Raw genomic sequence first — 16757 nt, 5'->3', positions numbered from 1 at the left:
AATGTATAAAAGAATATCAACTGTGCATTATGAAAGTAGTAGGCGTTGACTGCTTATACACAAACCTCTATCAGCATAATACCTGCCGACTGTGCAAGCTAGTCGCTCAATGGATATCTGCCTCTTAAAGTAAGCACAGTGACCAGTATGCACCCTGCAGGGGGAGGTCACCACAAGCAACAGAAACCTAAGGTGTGGAATACGCAGCGGTATTGTGTGCCAGGGGTCTGGCTGAAACAGAATGTGGTAAGTAGATGGGGGATAGCAACGATGCTGGGGCATTACTAGGCTGCCCATCGTGCATAAAAGTGGCAAATCTTGTGTACTCTTGTCTCTACTCATCACTAACTCTCTCTCTTCCCTAAAAACAGAGGTTCTGCTGAACATTGCACTGTTGATGCTTGCCCTGCTCTCCCGGAGATGCTGTATATGTCATGCAATGTTGGTGTAACAATCAAGAAGTAATAAAAGCAAAATTCTCTATAACCACCAGAAAAACACTGCTATCTTTATAAAACACAGAAAAAACCCCACCAGAATTCACAACAAATAAACACTAAAAACAGGACACTTTAAAGACACTGAAGAAAGCTAACAACAACAGCCATTTGTTGCAGGGAAGAGTCATTTTATTTTTGCACCCTTCCCCCCCCAGAAGAAGGAAGAAGCGGGGTAACATTTGGAGGGGGATGCAGTGTGGCACGTTCCAGGTACCACGTGGAGGCAGCCTGTCGTGATCCGCCTTTCATTTTCATGATCACTCCTGCACGCTCTCACAACCAGGCTCTCCTTGGCCACGGAACCAGATCTCGTTGTGGCGGTTAAAGAGTTTCATGGGGCTGCGGAAAGAAAATGAGACAGCCTTGAGCTCCGCGATCCCTGGTGTCCAAACAAAAGAGGTTGGCCAAGACAGACTTCAGCATCTCTACAGATAAAGGACTTCAGCATCTCTACAGATAAAGGACTTCAGCATCTCTACAGATAAAGGACTTCAGCATCTCTACAGATAAAGGACTTCAGCATCTCTACAGATAAAGGACTTCAGCATCTCTACAGATAAAGGACTTCAGCATCTCTACAGATAACGTGAGTTAGTCACCATTTTCTAGTGAATTTGACACATGTAATCCTGAGCCTTTCTGTGAGTGATAACGATGAAACAAGTAATCCAGTCTGTGTGTCTGAGAAAACCTGTCCCCATTGTGGGTACGTTCCTAGTGCACCAAGTGGGTGACTCTCTTGTACCATTGTGTAAGTGATGAACATAACCATTTAAAGGTGTCTCTTCATCTGAATGGTCACCTTGGGCAAGTGTTTATGATGTCATAGGGAAACATGTTCCCTAGTGCACTATAATAGTGTTTTATGGGAACTGATAACTTTGGGTGAGTGCTAAGCGTGTACACTCTAAACTCAGTCGATTTCTATGAGTGTTGAAGGGGTAACAAGCCTCTAGAGGGCTCATGTTCAGTTTGGAGGGTGGACTGCCAGTCTTACGAGTCAGGACCAAGACCTACCATGAAGGGCAGCTCATCATATGTAGAGATTCTCTGCATCTAGAGTGCAACTGTCTGCAGTCAGGGCTATGATTTGTTTTTCCTTCCGGGATCCCTGTGCCTCACATGGCTTAACTTGTCAGGAACTGCCCACTACCATACATGATATGTGGCAGGCCTTTAGTGGCTGGCTCGCCACCCTTGATTTGCTGCCAACAGAATCAGTCATGGTTTCGAAGGTGATCCATCCAAATGAGGCAAGAAACCACAAGTTTGGCAGGTTGAAGTCCAGTCGATTTACAGGGGTTCTGTCATCCTGTTAAACTCTAAATGAGCCTTTTGGCCCTTTGCAATGGTGGCAGTACAGTGCTTCTAAAGTCAAAAGCTATGACCAGGCGTGAATGTCCATGCTGCAACAAGGAATCCTCTGCTTACCTGTTGTATCCTGCAGTGTAATAGTAGTTGGGGTTGAAGCTTTCAGAGTTCCGCTCAAGTGACGTGGCAAGGGTCTGAGAATGCAAGTCACGATTGCTATTCACGATCCAGCCGCCGAAGGAACGAACGTAGAGCACCATCTGAGGGAAGCGGGAAAGGAAGACCTGGGGAACGGAAAGGATTGGGGCATATTACTAGCCAAGACACTGTTCCAAATACCCTATCAGTCATTCCTGGTAATGAAGCCCATCCTCTGAAGCACACCACAGTCAGACTAACAGCCCGATTTAATTGTTGGCGGTGAGGATACTCCATTGCAACGGAGTATCCTCACCACCAAGAACGTTGTCCGCCCGCCGCATTTAGATGCAGCAGACCTTGTTAATCGTTTCGGAGACAACTCTGTTTCCACTGTGACTAATCCCCTCCAGAGGCACTAGGGAGTAGAGCGGTCGGAGAAATGGCTACATGTCCGGCTGCCCAATTTGGATGGCCAGACGTAGTCATTCTTTACTGCAACTTACCACCAGGCGAACTGTAAAAACATTGTAATGCCCCCCACGGTGAGGGAAGCATTACTTTCTTTCTCTACAAAAAGACAATCCCGTTTGGAGATTTTCTTTTTGAAAAGAAAAAAGATTCCTGTTTGTTCCGAGGTTGCATCCTGTAACACACAGTAAAATGCATTGTCGGGAACCGCGGTGGCGGCGCCTCCTACCAACGCCTTTATGAATGACTGCCTCCTAGAAGGACATTTATTGGCCGATGCAGTAGTCACAGCCTGACGGACATAATGTCCTCCGCCAGGCCAATGGTGACTACTCAATCCGACACAAATTAAATCAAGCCCTAACACTTAAATGTAACAACCGCCTGTAACATAATACCACCAACAAACCAGTGAACACACTACATCCTTGTCACCCCAAAATCCTACTTGTAAGAGACCCCAAACCCTCTAACCTACTGCAACCGCACTCACTGTCGGAACGTTACCCCTCCTCGCCCTCCACCCAAGTCCAATCAACAACCTCAAAAACACTAATATTCCTGATGCCCAGAGCTTAGGAGGATCTCACCTGCATTTGCTTTTTCAATCTTCCCTTTTCAGTTTGAATTTGCTGGAGTCTAGAGCTTTGCACCAATGACTATTCGCTGCCCCGCCAGCCATTCCCTTCTGCCCAACCTTTCTAAATGTCCGTTGCATTTGACTCTTTTCACTTCTGCGCAGTAGTGCTTTCCCCACACTGTAGGGGGCAGAAGTCTGCTTTCCCCCCACTGTAGGGGTGCAGAAGTCTGCTTTCCCCCCACTGTAGGGGCTCAGACGTCTGCTTTCCTCCCACTGGAGGGGGGCAGAAGTCTGCTTTAGTCCCACTGTAGGGGTGCAGAAGTCTGCTTTCCTCCCACTGTAGGGGTGCAGGGTCGCAGAAGTCTGCTTTCCTCCCACTTTAGGGGTGCAGAATTATCCTTTCCTCCCATTGTAGGGGTGCAGAAGTCTGCTTTCCTCCCACTGTAGGGCTGCAGGAGTCTGCTTTCCTCCCACTGTAGGGGTGCAGAAGTCTGCTTTCCCCCCACTGTAGGGGTGCAGAAGTCGGCTTTCCTCTGTAGGGGCACAGAAGTCTGCTTTCCTCCCACTGTGGGGGTGCAGAAGTCTGCTTTCCTCCCACTGTAGGGGTGCAGAATTCTGCTTTCCTCCCACTGCAGTGGTGCAGAAGTCTGCTTTCCTCCCACTGTAGGGGTGCAGAAGTCTGCTTTCCTCCCACTGTAGGGGTGCTCCCACTGTAGGGGTGCAGAAGTCTGCTTTCCTCACACTGTAGGGGTGCAGAAGTCTGCTTTCGTCCCACTGTAGGGGTGCAGAAGTCTGCTTTCGTCCCACTGTAGGGGTGCAGAAGTCTGGGGTGCAGAAGTCTGCTTTCCTCCCACTGTAGGGGCGCAGAAGTCTGCTTTCCTCCCACTGTAGGGGTGCTCCCACTGTAGGGGTGCAGAAGTCTGCTTTCCTCCCACTGTAGCGGTGCTCCCACTGTAGGGGTGCAGAAGTCTGCTTTCCTCCCACTGTAGGGGCGCAGAAGTCTGCTTTCCTCCCACTGTAGGGCTGCAGGAGTCTGCTTTCCTCCCACTGTAGGGGTGCAGAAGTCTGCTTTCCTCCCACTGTAGGGGTGCAGAAGTCTGCTTTCCTCCCACTCTAGGGGTGCAGAAGTCTGCTTTCCTCCCACTGTGGGGGCGCAGAAGTCTGCTTTCCACCCACTGTAGGGGTCCATAGTCTGCTTTCCCCCCACTGTAGGGGGCAGAAGTCTGCTTTCCTCCCACTGTAGGGGTCCAGAAGTCTGCTTTCCTCCCACTGTAGGGGTGCAGAAGTCTGCTTTCCTCCCACTGTAGGACGCAGAAGTCTGCTTTCCTCCCACTGTAGGGCGCAGAAGTCTGCTTTCCTCCCACTGTAGGGGTACAGAAGTCTGCTTTCCTCCCACTGTAGGGGTCTATAGTCTGCTTTCCCCCCACTGTAGGGGGGCAGAAGTCTGCTTTCCTCCCACTGTAGGGGTCCAGAAGTCTGCTTTCCTCCCACTGTAGGGGTCCAGAAGTCTGCTTTCCTCCCACTGTAGGACGCAGACGTCTGCTTTCCTCCCACTGTAGGGGTGCAGAAGTCTGCTTTCCTCCCACTGTAGGGGAGCAGAAGTCTGCTTTCCTCCCACTGTAGGGGAGCAGAAGTCTGCTTTCCTCCCACTGTAGGGTTGCAGAAGTCTTCTTTCCTCCCACTTTAGGGGTTCAGAAGTCTCCTTTCCTCCCATTGTAGGGGTCCAGAAGTCTGCTTTCCTCCCACTGTAGGGGTGCAGAAGTCTGCTTTCCTCCCCCACTGTAGGGGTGCAGAAGTCTGCTTTCCCCCCACTGTAGCGGTGCTCCCACTGTAGGGGTGCAGAAGTCTGCTTTCCTCCCACTGTAGGGGTCCAGAAGTCTGCTTTCCTCCCCCACTGTAGGGGCGCAGAAGTCTGCTTTCCTCCCACTGTAGAGGTGCAGAAGTCTGCTTTCCTCACACTGTAGGGGTGCAGAAGTCTGCTTTCCTCCCACTGTAGGGGTGCAGAAGTCTGCTTTCCTCCCACTGTAGGGGTGCTTCCACTGTAGGGGTGCAGAAGTCTGCTTGCCTCACACTGTAGGGGTGCAGAAGTCTGCTTTCCTCCCACTCTAGGGGTGCAGAAGTCTGCTTTCCTCCCACTGTAGCGGTGCTCCCACTGTAGGGGTGCAGAAGTCTGCTTTCCTCCCACTGTAGGGGTGCAGAAGTCTGCTTTCCTCCCCCACTGTAGGGGCGCAGAAGTCTGCTTTCCTCCCACAGTAGGGGTGCAGAAGTCTGCTTTCCTCCCACTGTAGAGGTGCAGAAGTCTGCTTTCCTCCCACTGTAGGGGTGCAGAAGTCTGCTTTCCTCCCACTGTAGGGGTGCAGAAGTCTGCTTTCCTCCCACTGTAGGGGTGCTTCCACTGTAGGGGTGCAGAAGTCTGCTTGCCTCACACTGTAGGGGTGCAGAAGTCTGCTTTCCTCACACTCTAGGGGTGCAGAAGTCTGCTTTCCTCCCTCTGTGGGGGCGCAGAAGTCTGCTTTCCTCCCACTGTGGGGGTGCAGAAGTCTGCTTTCCTCCCACTGTAGGGGTGCAGAAGTCTGCTTTCCTCCCACTGCAGTGGTGCAGAAGTCTGCTTTCCTCCCACTGTAGGGGTGCAGAAGTCTGCTTTCCTCCCACTGTAGGGGTGCTCCCACTGTAAGGGTGCAGAAGTCTGCTTTCCTCACACTGTAGGGGTGCAGAAGTCTGCTTTCCTCCCACTGTGGGGGTGAAGAAGTCTGCTTTCGTCCCACTGTAGGGGTGCAGAAGTCTGGGGTGCAGAAGTCTGCTTTCCTCCCACTGTAGGGGCGCAGAAGTCTGCTTTCCTCCCACTGTAGGGGTGCTCCCACTGTAGGGGTGCAGAAGTCTGCTTTCCTCCCACTGTAGCGGTGCTCCCACTGTAGGGGTGCAGAAGTCTGCTTTCCTCCCACTGTAGGGGCACAGAAGTCTGCTTTCCTCCCACTGTAGGGGTGCAGAAGACTGCTTTCCTCCCACTGTAGAGGTGCAGAAGTCTGCTTTCCTCCCACTGTAGGGCTGCAGGAGTCTGCTTTCCTCCCACTGTAGGGGTGCAGAAGTCTGCTTTCCTCCCACTGTAGGGGTGCAGAAGTCTGCTTTCCTCCCACTCTAGGGGTGCAGAAGTGTGCTTTCCTCCCACTGTGGGGGCGCAGAAGTCTGCTTTCCTCCCACTGTAGGGGTTCAGAAGTCTGGGGTGCAGAAGTCTGCTTTCCTCCCACTGTAGGGGCGCAGAAGTCTGCTTTCCTCCCACTGTAGGGGTCCATAGTCTGCTTTCCTCCCACTGTAGGGGTCCATAGTCTGCTTTCCCCCCACTATAGGGGGGCAGAAGTCTGCTTTCCTCCCACTGTAGGGGTCCAGAAGTCTGCTTTCCTCCCACTGTAGGAGTGCAGAAGTCTGCTTTCCTCCCACTGTAGGACGCAGACGTCTGCTTTCCCCCCACTGTAGGGGTGCAGAAATCTGCTTTCCTCCCACTGTAGGGGTGCAGAAGTCTGCTTTCCTCCCACTGTAGGGGTGCAGAAGTCTGCTTTCCTCCCACTGTAGGGGTGCAGAAGTCTCCTTTCCTCCCATTGGGGGGGTCCAGAAGTCTGCTTTCCTCCCACTGTAGGGGTGCAGAAGTCTGCTTTCCTCCCCCACTGTAGGGGTGCAGAAGTCTGCTTTCCCCCCACTGTAGCGGTGCTCCCACTGTAGGGGTGCAGAAGTCTGCTTTCCTCCCACTGTAGGGGTGCAGAAGTCTGCTTTCCTCCCCCACTGTAGGGGCGCAGAAGTCTGCTTTCCTCCCACTGTAGAGGTGCAGAAGTCTGCTTTCCTCACACTGTAGGGGTGCAGAAGTCTGCTTTCCTCCCACTGTAGGGGTGCAGAAGTCTGCTTTCCTCACTGTAGGGGTGCAGAAGTCTGCTTGCCTCACACTGTAGGGGTGCAGAAGTCTGCTTTCCTCCCACTCTAGGGGTGCAGAAGTCTGCTTTCCTCCCTCTGTGGGGGCGCAGCAGTCTGCTTTCCTCCCACTGTAGGGGTGCAGAAGTCTGGGGTACAGAACTCTGCTTTCCTCCCACTGTAGGGGCGCAGAAGTCTGCTTTCCTCCCACTGTAGGGGTCCAGAAGTCTGCTTTCCCCCCACTGTAGGGTGGCAGAAGTCTGCTTTCCTCCCACTGTAGGGGTCCAGAAGTCTGCTTTCCTCCCACTGTAGGACGCAGACGTCTGCTTTCCTCCCACTGTAGGGGTGCAGAAGTCTGCTTTCCTCCCACTGTAGGGGCACAGAAGTCTGCTTTCCTCACTGTAGGGGCGCAGAAGTCTGCTTTCCTCCCACTGTAGGGGTGCAGAAGTCTGCTTTCCTCCCACTGTAGGGGTGCAGAAGTCTGCTTTCCTCCCACTGTGGGGGTGCAGAAGTCTGCTTTCGTCCCACTGTAGGGGTGCAGAAGTCTGGGGTGCAGAAGTCTGCTTTCCTCCCACTGTAGGGGCGCAGAAGTCTGCTTTCCTCCCACTGTAGGGGTGCTCCCACTGTAGGGGTGCAGAAGTCTGCTTTCCTCCCACTGTAGCGGTGCTCCCACTGTAGGGGTGCAGAAGTCTGCTTTCCTCCCACTGTAGGGGCACAGAAGTCTGCTTTCCTCCCACTGTAGGGGTGCAGAAGTCTGCTTTCCTCCCACTGTAGGGGTGCAGAAGTCTGCTTTCCTCCCACTGTAGAGGTGCAGAAGTCTGCTTTCCTCCCACTGTAGGGCTGCAGGAGTCTGCTTTCCTCCCACTGTAGGGCTGCAGGAGTCTGCTTTCCTCCCACTGTAGGGGTGCAGAAGTCTGCTTTCCTCCCACTCTAGGGGTGCAGAAGTCTGCTTTCCTCCCACTGTGGGGGCGCAGAAGTCTGCTTTCCTCCCACTGTGGGGGCGCAGAAGTCTGCTTTCCTCCCACTGTAGGGGTTCAGAAGTCTGGGGTGCAGAAGTCTGCTTTCCTCCCACTGTAGGGGCGCAGAAGTCTGCTTTCCTCCCACTGTAGGGGTCCATAGTCTGCTTTCCTCCCACTGTAGGGGTCCATAGTCTGCTTTCCCCCCACTATAGGGGGGCAGAAGTCTGCTTTCCTCCCACTGTAGGGGTGCAGAAGTCTGCTTTCCTCCCACTGTAGGGGTGCAGAAGTCTGCTTTCCTCCCACTGTAGGACGCAGACGTCTGCTTTCCTCCCACTGTAGGGGTGCAGAAGTCTGCTTTCCTCCCACTGTAGGGGTGCAGAAGTCTGCTTTCCTCCCACTTTAGGGGTACAGAAGTCTCCTTTCCTCCCATTGGGGGGGTCCAGAAATCTGCTTTCCTCCCACTGTAGGGGTGCAGAAGTCTGCTTTCCTCCCCCACTGTAGGGGTGCAGAAGTCTGCTTTCCCCCCACTGTAGCGGTGCTCCCACTGTAGGGGTGCAGAAGTCTGCTTTCCTCCCACTGTAGGGGTGCAGAAGTCTGCTTTCCTCCCCCACTGTAGGGGCGCAGAAGTCTGCTTTCCTCCCACTGTAGAGGTGCAGAAGTCTGCTTTCCTCACACTGTAGGGGTGCAGAAGTCTGCTTTCCTCCCACTGTAGGGGTGCAGAAGTCTGCTTTCCTCCCACTCTAGGGGTGCAGAAGTCTGCTTTCCTCCCACTGTGGGGGCGCAGAAGTCTGCTTTCCTCCCACTGTGGGGGCGCAGAAGTCTGGGGTGCAGAAGTCTGCTTTCCTCCCACTGTAGGGGCGCAGAAGTCTGCTTTCCTCCCACTGTAGGGGTCCATAGTCTGCTTTCCTCCCACTGTAGGGGTCCATAGTCTGCTTTCCCCCCACTATAGGGGGGCAGAAGTCTGCTTTCCTCCCACTGTAGGGGTCCAGAAGTCTGCTTTCCTCCCACTGTAGGGGTGCAGAAGTCTGCTTTCCTCCCACTGTAGGACGCAGACGTCTGCTTTCCTCCCACTGTAGGGGTGCAGAAGTCTGCTTTCCTCCCACTGTAGGGCTGCAGAAGTCTGCTTTCCTCCCACTGTAGGGGTGCAGAAGTCTGCTTTCCTCCCACTTAAGGGGTGCAGAAGTCTCCTTTCCTCCCATTGGGGGGGTCCAGAAGTCTGCTTTCCTCCCACTGTAGGGGTGCAGAAGTCTGCTTTCCTCCCCCACTGTAGGGGTGCAGAAGTCTGCTTTCCCCCCACTGTAGCGGTGCTCCCACTGTAGGGGTGCAGAAGTCTGCTTTCCTCCCACTGTAGGGGTGCAGAAGTCTGCTTTCCTCCCCCACTGTAGGGGCACAGAAGTCTGCTTTCCTCCCACTGTAGAGGTGCAGAAGTCTGCTTTCCTCACACTGTAGGGGTGCAGAAGTCTGCTTTCCTCCCACTGTAGGGGTGCAGAAGTCTGCTTTCCTCACACTGTAGGGGTGCAGAAGTCTGCTTGCCTCACACTGTAGGGGTGCAGAAGTCTGCTTTCCTCCCACTCTAGGGGTGCAGAAGTCTGCTATCCTCTCTCTGTGGGGGCGCAGCAGTCTGCTTTCCTCCCACTGTAGGGGTGCAGAAGTCTGCTTTCCTCCCACTGTAGGGGTCCAGAAGTCTGCTTTCCCCCCACTGTAGGGTGGCAGAAGTCTGCTTTCCTCCCACTGTAGGGGTCCAGAAGTCTGCTTTCCTCCCACTGTAGGACGCAGACGTCTGCTTTCCTCCCACTGTAGGGGTGCAGAAGTCTGCTTTCCTCCCACTGTAGGGGCACAGAAGTCTGCTTTCCTCACTGTAGGGGCGCAGAAGTCTGCTTTCCTCCCACTGTAGGGGTGCTCCCACTGTAGGGGTGCAGAAGTCTGCTTTCCTCCCACTGTAGGGGTGCAGAAGTCTGCTTTCCTCCCACTGTAGCGGTGCTCCCACTGTAGGGGTGCAGAAGTCTGCTTTCCTCCCACTGTAGGGGTGCAGAAGTCTGCTTTCCTCCCCCACTGTAGGGGTGCAGAAGTCTGCTTTCCTCCCACAGTAGGGGTGCAGAAGTCTGCTTTCCTCCCACTGTAGAGGTGCAGAAGTCTGCTTTCCTCCCACTGTAGGGGTGCTTCCACTGTAGGGGTGCAGAAGTCTGCTTGCCTCACACTGTAGGGGTGCAGAAGTCTGCTTTCCTCCCACTGTGGGGGTGCAGAAGTCTGCTTCCCTCCCACTGTGGGGGCGCAGAAGTCTGCTTTCCTCCCACTGTAGGGGTGCAGAAGTCTGGGGTGCAGAAGTCTGCTTTCCTCCCACTGTAGGACGCAGACGTCTGCTTTCCTCCCACTGTAGGGGTGCAGAAGTCTGCTTTCCTCCCACTGTAGGGGTGCAGAAGTCTGCTTTCCTCCCACTGTAGGGGCACAGAATTCTGCTTTCCTCCCACTGTAGGGGTGCTCCCACTGTAGGGGTGCAGAAGTCTGCTTTCCTCCCACTGTAGGGGTGCAGAAGTCTGCTTTCCTCCCACTGTGGGGGTGCAGAAGTCTGCTTTCCTCCCACTGTGGGGGTGCAGAAGTCTGGGGTGCAGAAGTCTGCTTTCCTCCGACTGTAGGGGCGCAGAAGTCTGCTTTCCTCCCACTGTAGGGGTGCTCCCACTGTAGGGGTGCAGAAGTCTGCTTTCCTCCCACTGTAGCAGTGCTCCCACTGTAGGGGTGCAGAAGTCTGCTTTCCTCCCACTGTAGAGGTGCAGAAGTCTGCTTTCCTCCCACTGTAGGGCTGCAGGAGTCTGCTTTCCTCCCACTGTAGGGGTGCAGAAGTCTGCTTTCCTCCCACTCTAGGGGTGCAGAAGTCTGCTTTCCTCCCACTCTAGGGGTGCAGAAGTCTGCTTTCCTCCCACTGTGGGGGCGCAGAAGTCTGCTTTCCTCCCACTCTAGGGGTTCAGAAGTCTGGGGTGCAGAAGTCTGCTTTCCTCCCACTGTAGGGGCGCAGAAGTCTGCTTTCCTCCCACTGTAGGGGTCCATAGTCTGCTTTCCCCCCACTATAGGGGGGCAGAAGTCTGCTTTCCTCCCAATGTAGGGGTCCAGAAGTCTGCTTTCCTCCCACTGTAGGGGTGCAGAAGTCTGCTTTCCTCCCACTGTAGGACGCAGACGTCTGCTTTCCTCCCACTGTAGGGGTGCAGAAGTCTGCTTTCCTCCCACTGTAGGGGTGCAGAAGTCTGCTTTCCTCCCACTTTAGGGGTGCAGAAGTCTCCTTTCCTCCCATTGGGGGGGTCCAGAAGTCTGCTTTCCTCCCACTGTAGGGGTGCAGAAGTCTGCTTTACTCCCCCACTGTAGGGGTGCAGAAGTCTGCTTTCCCCCCACTGTAGCGGTGCTCCCACTGTAGGGGTGCAGAAGTCTGCTTTCCTCCCACTGTAGGGGTGCAGAAGTCTGCTTTCCTCCCCCACTGTAGGGGCGCAGAAGTCTGCTTTCCTCCCACTGTAGAGGTGCAGAAGTCTGCTTTCCTCACACTGTAGGGGTGCAGAAGTCTGCTTTCCTCCCACTGTAGGGGTGCAGAAGTCTGCTTTCCTCACACTGTAGGGGTGCAGAAGTCTGCTTGCCTCACACTGTAGGGGTGCAGAAGTCTGCTTTCCTCCCACTGTAGGGGTGCAGAAGTCTGCTTTCCTCACACTGTAGGGGTGCAGAAGTCTGCTTTCCTCCCACTCTAGGGGTGCAGAAGTCTGCTTTCCTCCCTCTGTGGGGGCGCAGCAGTCTGCTTTCCTCCCACTGTAGGGGTGCAGAAGTCTGGGGTACAGAACTCTGCTTTCCTCCCACTGTAGGGGCGCAGAAGTCTGCTTTCCTCCCACTGTAGGGGTCCAGAAGTCTGCTTTCCCCCCACTGTAGGGTGGCAGAAGTCTGCTTTCCTCCCACTGTAGGGGTCCAGAAGTCTGCTTTCCTCCCACTGTAGGACGCAGACGTCTGCTTTCCTCCCACTGTAGGACGCAGACGTCTGCTTTCCTCCCACTGTAGGGGTGCAGAAGTCTGCTTTCCTCCCACTGTAGGGGCACAGAAGTCTGCTTTCCTCACTGTAGGGGCGCAGAAGTCTGCTTTCCTCCCACTGTAGGGGTGCTCCCACTGTAGGGGTGCAGAAGTCTGCTTTCCTCCCACTGTAGGGGTGCAGAAGTCTGCTTTCCTCCCACTGTAGCGGTGCTCCCACTGTAGGGGTGCAGAAGTCTGCTTTCCTCCCACTGTAGGGGTGCAGAAGTCTGCTTTCCTCCCCCACTGTAGGGGCGCAGAAGTCTGCTTTCCTCCCACAGTAGGGGTGCAGAAGTCTGCTTTCCTCCCACTGTAGAGGTGCAGAAGTCTGCTTTCCTCCCACTGTAGGGGTGCTTCCACTGTAGGGGTGCAGAAGTCTGCTTGCCTCACACTGTAGGGGTGCAGAAGTCTGCTTTCCTCCCACTCTAGGGGTGCAGAAGTCTGCTTCCCTCCCACTGTGGGGGCGCAGAAGTCTGCTTTCCTCCCACTGTAGGGGTGCAGAAGTCTGGGGTGCAGAAGTCTGCTTTCCTCCCACTGTAGGGGCGCAGAAGTCTGCTTTCCTCCCACTTTAGGGGTCCAGAGGTCTGCTTTCCCCCCACTGTAGGGGTGCAGAAGTCTGCTTTCCTCCCACTGTAGGACGCAGACGTCTGCTTTCCTCCCACTGTAGGGATGCAGAAGTCTGCTTTCCTCCCACTGTAGGGGCAAAGAAGTCTGCTTTCCTCACTGTAGGGGTGCAGAAGTCTGCTTTCCTCCCACTGTGCTCCCACTGTAGGGGTGCAGAAGTCTGCTTTCCTCCCACTGTAGGGGTGCAGAAGTCTGCTTTCCCCCCACTGCAGGGGTGCAGAAGTCTGCTTTCCTCCCACTGTAGGGGGGGCAGAAGTCTGCTTTCCTCTTACTGTAGGGGTGCAGGGGCGCAGACGTCTGTGTTCCTCTCACTGTAGGGGTGCAGACGTCTGCGTTCCTCTCACTGTAGGGGGGCAGAAGTCTGCCTTCCTCCCACTGTAGGGGTGGAGAAGTCTGCTTTCCTCCCACTGTGGGAGCGCAGAAGTCTGCTTTCCTCCCACTGTGGGGGCGCAGAAGTCTGTTTTCCTCCCACTGTAGGGGTCCAGAAGTCTGCTTTCCTCCCACTGTAGGACGCAGACGTCTGCTTTCCTCCCATTGTAGGGGTGCAGAAGTCTGCTTTCCTCCCACTGTAGGGGCACAGAAGTCTGCTTTCCTCACTGTAGGGGTGCAGAAGTCTGCTTTCCTCCCACTGTAGGGGTGCTCCCACTGTAGGGGTGCAGAAGTCTGCTTTCCTCCCACTGTAGGGGGGCAGAAGTCTGCTTTCCTCTTACTGTAGGGGCTCAGACGTCTGCTTTCCTCCCACTGGAGGGGGGCAGAAGTCTGCTTTAGTCCCACTGTAGGGGTGCAGAAGTCTGCTTTCCCCCCACTGTAGGGGCTCAGACGTCTGCTTTCCTCCCACTGGAGGGGGGCAGAAGTCTGCTTTAGTCCCACTGTAGGGGTGCAGAAGTCTGCTTTCCTCCCACTGTAGGGGTGCAGGGTCGCAGAAGTCTGCTTTCCTCCCACTTTAGGGGTGCAGAATTATCCTTTCCTCCCATTGTAGGGGTGCAGAAGTCTGCTTTCCTCCCACTGTAGGGCTGCAGGAGTCTGCTTTCCTCCCACTGTAGGGGTGCAGAAGTCTGCTTTCCCCCCACTGTAGGGGTGCAGAAGTCGGCTTTCCTCTGTAGGGGCACAGAAGTCTGCTTTCCTCCCACTGTGGGGGTGCAGAAGTCTGCTTTCCTCCCACTGTAGGGGTGCAGAATTCTGCTTTCCTCCCACTGCAGTGGTGCAGAAGTCTGCTTTCCTCCCACTGTAGGGGTGCAGAAGTCTGCTTTCCTCCCACTGTAGGGGTGCTCCCACTGTAGGGGTGCAGAAGTCTGCTTTCCTCACACTGTAGGGGTGCAGAAGTCTGCTTTCGTCCCACTGTAGGGGTGCAGAAGTCTGCTTTCGTCCCACTGTAGGGGTGCAGAAGTCTGGGGTGCAGAAGTCTGGGGTGCAGAAGTCTGCTTTCCTCCCACTGTAGGGGCGCAGAAGTCTGCTTTCCTCCCACTGTAGGGGTGCTCCCACTGTAGGGGTGCAGAAGTCTGCTTTCCTCCCACTGTAGCGGTGCTCCCACTGTAGGGGTGCAGAAGTCTGCTTTCCTCCCACTGTAGGGGCGCAGAAGTCTGCTTTCCTCCCACTGTAGGGCTGCAGGAGTCTGCTTTCCTCCCACTGTAGGGGTGCAGAAGTCTGCTTTCCTCCCACTGTAGGGGTGCAGAAGTCTGCTTTCCTCCCACTCTAGGGGTGCAGAAGTCTGCTTTCCTCCCACTGTGGGGGCGCAGAAGTCTGCTTTCCACCCACTGTAGGGGTCCATAGTCTGCTTTCCCCCCACTGTAGGGGGCAGAAGTCTGCTTTCCTCCCACTGTAGGGGTCCAGAAGTCTGCTTTCCTCCCACTGTAGGGGTGCAGAAGTCTGCTTTCCTCCCACTGTAGGACGCAGAAGTCTGCTTTCCTCCCACTGTAGGGCGCAGAAGTCTGCTTTCCTCCCACTGTAGGGGTACAGAAGTCTGCTTTCCTCCCACTGTAGGGGTCTATAGTCTGCTTTCCCCCCACTGTAGGGGGGCAGAAGTCTGCTTTCCTCCCACTGTAGGGGTCCAGAAGTCTGCTTTCCTCCCACTGTAGGGGTCCAGAAGTCTGCTTTCCTCCCACTGTAGGACGCAGACGTCTGCTTTCCTCCCACTGTAGGGGTGCAGAAGTCTGCTTTCCTCCCACTGTAGGGGAGCAGAAGTCTGCTTTCCTCCCACTGTAGGGGTGCAGAAGTCTGCTTTCCTCCCACTGTAGGGTTGCAGAAGTCTTCTTTCCTCCCACTTTAGGGGTTCAGAAGTCTCCTTTCCTCCCATTGTAGGGGTCCAGAAGTCTGCTTTCCTCCCACTGTAGGGGTGCAGAAGTCTGCTTTCCTCCCCCACTGTAGGGGTGCAGAAGTCTGCTTTCCCCCCACTGTAGCGGTGCTCCCACTGTAGGGGTGCAGAAGTCTGCTTTCCTCCCACTGTAGGGGTCCAGAAGTCTGCTTTCCTCCCCCACTGTAGGGGCGCAGAAGTCTGCTTTCCTCCCACTGTAGAGGTGCAGAAGTCTGCTTTCCTCACACTGTAGGGGTGCAGAAGTCTGCTTTCCTCCCACTGTAGGGGTGCAGAAGTCTGCTTTCCTCCCACTGTAGGGGTGCTTCCACTGTAGGGGTGCAGAAGTCTGCTTGCCTCACACTGTAGGGGTGCAGAAGTCTGCTTTCCTCCCACTCTAGGGGTGCAGAAGTCTGCTTTCCTCCCACTGTAGCGGTGCTCCCACTGTAGGGGTGCAGAAGTCTGCTTTCCTCCCACTGTAGGGGTGCAGAAGTCTGCTTTCCTCCCCCACTGTAGGGGCGCAGAAGTCTGCTTTCCTCCCACAGTAGGGGTGCAGAAGTCTGCTTTCCTCCCACTGTAGAGGTGCAGAAGTCTGCTTTCCTCCCACTGTAGGGGTGCAGAAGTCTGCTTTCCTCCCACTGTAGGGGTGCAGAAGTCTGCTTTCCTCCCACTGTAGGGGTGCTTCCACTGTAGGGGTGCAGAAGTCTGCTTGCCTCACACTGTAGGGGTGCAGAAGTCTGCTTTCCTCACACTCTAGGGGTGCAGAAGTCTGCTTTCCTCCCTCTGTGGGGGCGCAGAAGTCTGCTTTCCTCCCACTGTGGGGGTGCAGAAGTCTGCTTTCCTCCCACTGTAGGGGTGCAGAAGTCTGCTTTCCTCCCACTGCAGTGGTGCAGAAGTCTGCTTTCCTCCCACTGTAGGGGTGCAGAAGTCTGCTTTCCTCCCACTGTAGGGGTGCTCCCACTGTAAGGGTGCAGAAGTCTGCTTTCCTCACACTGTAGGGGTGCAGAAGTCTGCTTTCCTCCCACTGTGGGGGTGAAGAAGTCTGCTTTCGTCCCACTGTAGGGGTGCAGAAGTCTGGGGTGCAGAAGTCTGCTTTCCTCCCACTGTAGGGGCGCAGAAGTCTGCTTTCCTCCCACTGTAGGGGTGCTCCCACTGTAGGGGTGCAGAAGTCTGCTTTCCTCCCACTGTAGCGGTGCTCCCACTGTAGGGGTGCAGAAGTCTGCTTTCCTCCCACTGTAGGGGCACAGAAGTCTGCTTTCCTCCCACTGTAGGGGTGCAGAAGACTGCTTTCCTCCCACTGTAGAGGTGCAGAAGTCTGCTTTCCTCCCACTGTAGGGCTGCAGGAGTCTGCTTTCCTCCCACTGTAGGGGTGCAGAAGTCTGCTTTCCTCCCACTGTAGGGGTGCAGAAGTCTGCTTTCCTCCCACTCTAGGGGTGCAGAAGTGTGCTTTCCTCCCACTGTGGGGGCGCAGAAGTCTGCTTTCCTCCCACTGTAGGGGTTCAGAAGTCTGGGGTGCAGAAGTCTGCTTTCCTCCCACTGTAGGGGCGCAGAAGTCTGCTTTCCTCCCACTGTAGGGGTCCATAGTCTGCTTTCCTCCCACTGTAGGGGTCCATAGTCTGCTTTCCCCCCACTATAGGGGGGCAGAAGTCTGCTTTCCTCCCACTGTAGGGGTCCAGAAGTCTGCTTTCCTCCCACTGTAGGAGTGCAGAAGTCTGCTTTCCTCCCACTGTAGGACGCAGACGTCTGCTTTCCCCCCACTGTAGGGGTGCAGAAATCTGCTTTCCTCCCACTGTAGGGGTGCAGAAGTCTGCTTTCCTCCCACTGTAGGGGTGCAGAAGTCTGCTTTCCTCCCACTGTAGGGGTGCAGAAGTCTCCTTTCCTCCCATTGGGGGGGTCCAGAAGTCTGCTTTCCTCCCACTGTAGGGGTGCAGAAGTCTGCTTTCCTCCCCCACTGTAGG

At 55.1% G+C, this 16757-nt stretch overlaps 1 protein-coding gene across 1 annotated transcript in view; it reads right to left on the bottom strand.

Moving 5' to 3' along the window:
* Positions 1 to 607: 607 nt before the first annotated feature.
* Positions 608 to 16757, bottom strand: part of LOC138301411 (heme-binding protein 2-like) — a 69270-nt gene continuing 53120 nt past the window's right edge. The window contains exons 6-7 of the mRNA XM_069241868.1: positions 1932 to 2095; positions 608 to 839 (exon numbers count right to left, since the gene is read on the bottom strand). Of these exons, the coding sequence (XP_069097969.1) occupies positions 758 to 839; positions 1932 to 2095 (246 nt within the window). The 3' untranslated portion in view covers positions 608 to 757. The remainder of the gene's footprint in view (positions 840 to 1931; positions 2096 to 16757) is intronic.

The sequence above is a fragment of the Pleurodeles waltl genome, chromosome 6 (assembly GCF_031143425.1).
Source record: "Pleurodeles waltl isolate 20211129_DDA chromosome 6, aPleWal1.hap1.20221129, whole genome shotgun sequence".
NCBI classification, from domain to species: domain Eukaryota; kingdom Metazoa; phylum Chordata; class Amphibia; order Caudata; family Salamandridae; genus Pleurodeles; species Pleurodeles waltl.
This window is presented reverse-complemented; position numbering and strand designations above follow the sequence as displayed.